Source organism: Cryptotermes secundus, unplaced genomic scaffold (assembly GCF_002891405.2).
Source record: "Cryptotermes secundus unplaced genomic scaffold, Csec_1.0 scaffold864, whole genome shotgun sequence".
In the NCBI taxonomy this organism is placed as follows: Eukaryota; Metazoa; Arthropoda; class Insecta; order Blattodea; family Kalotermitidae; genus Cryptotermes; species Cryptotermes secundus.
The window spans coordinates 140,055-145,901 of NW_019733330.1; the positions used below are offsets into that span (position 1 = coordinate 140,055).

General features: G+C 37.7%; 2 protein-coding genes across 5 annotated transcripts in view; one reads left to right on the plus strand and one right to left on the minus strand.

Moving 5' to 3' along the window:
- The window catches only part of LOC111868066 (TBC1 domain family member 31), a 46,145-nt gene that overhangs the window by 14,215 nt on the left and 26,083 nt on the right, over positions 1 to 5,847 (minus strand). For 2 of the 4 annotated variants that reach the window (XM_023858429.2, XM_023858426.2), the window contains exons 17-21: positions 5,166 to 5,354; positions 4,260 to 4,418; positions 2,554 to 2,860; positions 1,407 to 1,522; positions 21 to 92 (exon numbers count right to left, since the gene is read on the minus strand). In XM_023858429.2, the coding sequence (XP_023714197.1) occupies positions 1,419 to 1,522; positions 2,554 to 2,860; positions 4,260 to 4,418; positions 5,166 to 5,354 (759 nt within the window). In that variant the 3' untranslated portion in view covers positions 21 to 92; positions 1,407 to 1,418. Of the gene's footprint in view, positions 1 to 6; positions 93 to 1,406; positions 1,523 to 2,553; positions 2,861 to 4,259; positions 4,419 to 5,165; positions 5,355 to 5,847 lie in introns of those variants that run through there. The other 2 variants (XM_023858428.2, XM_023858427.2) reach the window with 2 other exon arrangements.
- Positions 1 to 5,847, plus strand: part of LOC111868068 (tctex1 domain-containing protein 2) — a 19,675-nt gene that overhangs the window by 6,949 nt on the left and 6,879 nt on the right. The gene's annotated exons all lie outside the window — the stretch shown is intronic.

Sequence of the window (5,847 nt, forward strand, 5' to 3'; positions counted from 1 at the left end):
GTATATCACAATTCCAAGAATTGGGGGGGGGGAGGAGGCAGCTGTAAATGTCTTCAATCTGCTTTTCTGGTAATAAATCGCCGATTCCTCTGCTGAAAATAACATGGAACACACATCATCAAAATTCAAATTCAATGGACAGAGTTCACCTTTTCTAAGACTAGTTATAAATATTATCACATGTTCGAGTTCTGGATTATTATAATGTCACAGTATAAATTATTAGTCCAAAGTCTCATACAACAAAACAACCAAGATCAGATTTATTTCCATTTGTAGTTTTGGTGCTTTCATATCCACACTAATAAGATAACAACCTGTTGTGTAGCAATAACAAGCCTGACTATTAGACAGAGTGAATGGCTAAAGGATTTCAGCCTAAGTCTGATTCACTTACCTTTTCGTAGATAGTTCTCCCGTTTTGGCTAGTTAAAGATGGTCTTAAGACAATGTAAGTCATTTTATGTCGTGTTAAAGGACATATACATAAAAAATGTGTGTAAAGAGCTTCTGGCAATTATGGCCTCATTAACAACTGTCTTATGCCCTTCAAACTTTTCTACATGGTACACTATAGAAAATATCCAGAATATTCTAATGTGAAAGATCATATTTGTATTCCACAACACTGCTCTAAACAACCAGTATTGGTCATACCAAACAGAAGCAAAATTAAATAGGTTTAACCCAATAGTAGCATCACAATTACAATGGTCTAGCAATGCATGAATAAAAGGAATGGATAAAACAAGGATACCCATGGCATTAGAACTATAATTTAAAGGAAAAAAGCCTATGGGACAACCCAGAAAAATACAGCTCAGGCAGGTATTGGAAGACACCACGAAGAGAGGAAAAAGTGGCATGAAACTGAAAACAGAGGATTGCGGAAACACAGAAGAATGGGAGACTTTATACGTGTCGGTCCATATAAAATGGAAAAAATGGTAGGAGAAGAAAAGTAGCACTTCTAACTTGTGTTTAGCAAGCATCCACTTCACATCATTCCCCAATTTATTTTCTTTGACACAAATTCGAAAATAACAGCTCAAAACACACCTTAATCTTCTTTCATCCCACTGCCTCCTGATTCACCATCATAACAACATACCTCAACTCAAAACTGATGATAAAATTTTGGAATAAGGAACATTATGCTCATTATTCTGGTATATCTGGTGTTATACAAGCTCAAAATATAAATTAAAGACCTTTTTTATACTCATTTCCCTTTACTAAATACCCAATGCAAAAAAAAAGCCCATTTGACAATTAAAGAGTACTAATGGCATATGGTACTGAAGTGAACGGAGAAGTTCATGGAGGTAGGCCTAGGCCCACTGGGGCTGTAGTGCCAGGGGGGAAAAAAAGGCATATGGTATGAAACTGAGAAACTGACCACATACCTGAAATATGCTTTACCGGAAAGTTGACTCTGACACTATCTGGTCCCTAACATCCATTGCAGCTTTCACTGCACCCAGTTCCTGTCTGTAGAATTCATCACTCCGCACAGGGATGTCTGTATCAAAATAAAGATGTTCTTTAATTAGAGAGTATATGAAAATCTCAAATTAAAAAAAAAAGTGTAAGTATCATGTAATAATGAACAAGAATAAGTTTTATGCTAGCACTCACAATATAATATAAATATTGTAGTATGTAGAGCCGTTTGTAGGCAACGATCGGAGACAGATTCCCAAAGCAACAGTCAATGCAGAAAAGTGAAGGTACTGCTGGAAATGGCATTTTCTATGGTGGTCTGTGCTGAGGGGTTATAAGGAGTGCAACTGGAGCAAGAATAGGCAGTTGGATAGGAGCCTCCATTCAGATAGGACTTCAGCCCAGAAGCAGAGGAATAGCCATTGTTGGAGCCATTACCAGGCAACTACTAGTAAAGACACTATGGGCTGGAAAACAATTAGTGTGTGTGTAACAGTAAACTGTAAAGTGTGGAGAACAGCGATGGCACTATAATTAAGTGTAATTATGAATTGTGTGCTAAGTGGTCAATAAATCCAGTACCAATCCAAAACTCTGCTGAGAGTCACTCATACACATGACAATAATTGTGTCAACTCAAAATAATGAAAGGGAAAAATAAATGGCAAAATAAATTACCATTAATTTATTACAGACTGGGTTATGTTTTTTTTTCCTTCTCCACAGCAACTCTGGGGCCCACTCAGCCTCCTATCCAATTCATAACGGGGTTCAATTTCCACGGGGGAAAACAGCTGGTGTGTGAGGCTATACCTCCACTCCCCAATCTTTATGGCATAGTGCTTGACTAATTAAGAATAGGAACCACTTGTTCTTGCCCATTTTTAAACACCTGTGGCTTTTGTTGGTTATTTTGTGGTGCTGTCAGTAGCTACATTACATAGTGTCAAATGGCAGGATGACACATGTTTGTGTGTAGATTTCTACACCCTGTTGTAAAAAAATTGATCTTCAATTTTGATACTTTTCAATTGAAAAGGTTTGTTACTGTCCCTATTCAGATGAAGCCAGTACTTGTTACCAGCTGTTCTCATTTTCAGGTTTACTCACAAAATGACATTTCAGCTCCTGAAGGCACAATCCTCATTTGCTGTTTTGGCTTCCCATTCCCCTTTTGCTGTCCGAGCTTGTCTGGTTGTTCATCCCACCTTGCATGAACCACATTCAGTGGTGAGTCATGGTGCTTCAGGCGGACAAATTCTTCTTGCTCTGTGTTGAGTGTCCGCCAGTCTGCCTGACTCTCTGCCTCCTCATGCAACCGAGCTGTTCCTTCTTGTTGGTGTAATTCAGCCATCTGCTCCAGCAGGTGCTCCACTTCTTGCTCCAGTTTCTTAATCCCTCTTTCAAGCTGCAATCCCTATTCCCATAAATGAATGTTAGTATTATGATTCTCTTAAGGTTAATGATGATGGTTGTGTCATTACATCATGATTATTTAGCTACTGTTTATTGACTGAGATATATGCGATACAGAAGACATTTCAGTAGTTGACTCTACTCACCTCTTCTGCTGAGTGGCTGTTGTTACACTAACAGTCAAGTTCTACTGTTTATATTTTAAAGATTTGTGACAACATCTGGGATAAGATCCAGTACCACCCAAATACAAAACTTCCATGCTAGACCACTGGGGAAGCTCCCATGGTTAGCATACAACAACAACAACAACAACAACAACAACAACAGCAGCAGCAGCAGCAGCAGCAGCAAAAATATGTGTTAGTATAATAGTAACCAGATCACCAGAAAAGGTGAGAAGTTCCAGAATGTCCTCTACAGAGCCTGCCCTTTATGAAAATTGGCATTATGAAATTTCACTCATATGAACTTCTGTAATGAAACATGTGCCACCAGCTTGGCTTGCTATCTGAATGAAAACTTTCTAATCCAAAATCCTTTCTGAATAAAAGAAATGTGCAAATTAAAATGGAAACAAACACATCACAATTTTCAGTTTGCCATATGTTCTGCTTTGGTGTGCATCTTGTTACAGATTTTGCTATTGTTTAAACAAATTTGTGGTTTATACCCTATTAATGATGATTAATACAGGGAGAAGTTCTGCAAAGTGATGGCAATAATAAAAATGCTCTAGAAGTCTATATGACATTGGAAATAAAGGGCAAAATAATAAAACTTAATGATGATGGTATGTTCTCCATCAACTGTAGTAAAGCAAGCATCTACTTGGCTGTCCACAGTGATATGAAAACATGACAATTGTACTGCTGAATTGGAAAACATTTTCACTGTCTGGATATATGACCAACCCAGCACCAAGTGCCCATAAGACTGAGGGAGATCCAGGTCAAGGCTATTAAGTTTGCAATGCTTACATACTTCTCTACAGGTACAATAATTGGTGATTTCTATTTCTTCTGGGCATTTCTTGGCCATTCAGAAACATAGCTCACAATTACAGAATTGCACTTATGGGAAACAATGATTCATGCTAAATAATCGTTTTGGAATTTTCTTCAGGAACATAGTAACTCTTCGTAAGGGTGGCAACTGCTTGTATATCAATAATACCTCAGACAAGTGACTAAGTCAAATGTAATCACGGTGTAATGTTACTATTATGCACTAAATCATCCACAAATAATAATTCATCCATTCATAAAATAGCCTGAAATCTGATGGTTTCAGAACCATCTGAACCTGAAGATGAATACTGCAGTGGAATCTCAATAAATGATATCCTTTCATTCACCAACGTGACATAAGCCTAAGCATCTATAACATCCAAACTTCACCTTGATATTGTTTTGTCCAGGCTGGAAATCATGCTGTGTCTCTGCCATTTCCTTGGCTAATTTCATGTCAACCTTCTGTAACAATTCATCCATCACAGCTAAACGAGTTGTAATGTCCACCTGTTTTGCATGATGTTCTGAAGCAGCTTCAGTCCGTAACTGAGAAAGTGAAAATTATGGTTTTCTGTTATAATGTGTGCAGTACATAAGTGCAATTCAAGTGTTTTACTCAAAACCCAAGATGTGATGACCAATGGCAGGCTATTGTGAACACAGTAATGAAGGTAATGAAGCTAGAGAAGGTAGAGAAATTCATGATTGGTTAACTGACAATTTGTTTCTCAGAAGAATGCTACATCATTGAGTTAATTATCAAATACATGATATGAAAAAGGAATTACAACCAAATCTCTTTAGGCTTCACTGGGAACCAAGAATTCTTACAGCTATACACAGGAAACAGAAACATGTTGTGAAATATGTTGGATTTGAGGTTCATACAAAAGTGGCTATTAAGAGTTCTGTCCTCTGGGATATAGTGCTATGCTCTGCTTGCTGCCTGCTTCATGTTAGTTTTCTGCTTTTCTTATTCTTTGATCCTGAACAAGGTGGTGATATGTTTCTCTCGAATATCAGTTTACTTCCACCAGACTAAACAGCATTACACCCCAAGGACAGAACTTGTCATGTAGTGAAACAGATTCTGAAGAAGAAAAGCAGACCGAAATAACAGGATTCTGTAATCGTGGTTATGAAATATGAGATTCTATAACAGGAAATTTCTTGATTCAGCAGAATAACTATCAAATGTTCAGAGAAAACTGTGTACCATGGAAGCTCAGGATACAAGTGATGTACAGTATTTTGTTTACATAATGAACTTGCTTAGGCAGAATTACAACCCACCTTCCTGAGCTCACTTGCCAGCTGTTCTTGCTGTTGTCGCAACGCATGATGCTCCACAGAAGGTGGCAGCACAGCACTATATGTACTCTCTAGCTTCTGTTCCAGATCGTGTTGATGAGACAGCAATTCCAGATAGTGCCGCTGAATCTCTTCCTTTGCTGCAGCTATTTCTGTCTTCTCTTGTGCCCTCTGCAATCAATACCGTCTCCTAAGTACCTATTCCTTGTAAAAGTTACGTTTAAACAACTAAAAATGTAATAGTCATATGTCGTGTATATCTTTAAATATAAAGAAATTACCATACACAGCAAGAGTGAGTGCAGTGAAGTTTTATTACAAAGTATATCTGAAGTTCTTGTATCCTTTACGCTTTACACTGAAACTCCTACTAAATGATAGATGAAAAGGAAGACAAAGAAGAAAGTAGTCACTGTCATGCATGAATTATATATCATTATATCTTCATTGTTTTCAAAACACAGATATTTTCACCTGTCTCAAACTGTTAAGAATATGGCAGTACTGTCCTTCATCACCTGTTCTTGACAAAATACATTCCAAGTTTCTAAATTTCCAAATATACCAAGCAGGATCTTCTACAGAGATTTACTTCGCTTGGAGTCCAAATTCCACCCACACAACACTATAATAAACATGTTACTTTCGCCCACCCCCCCACTGT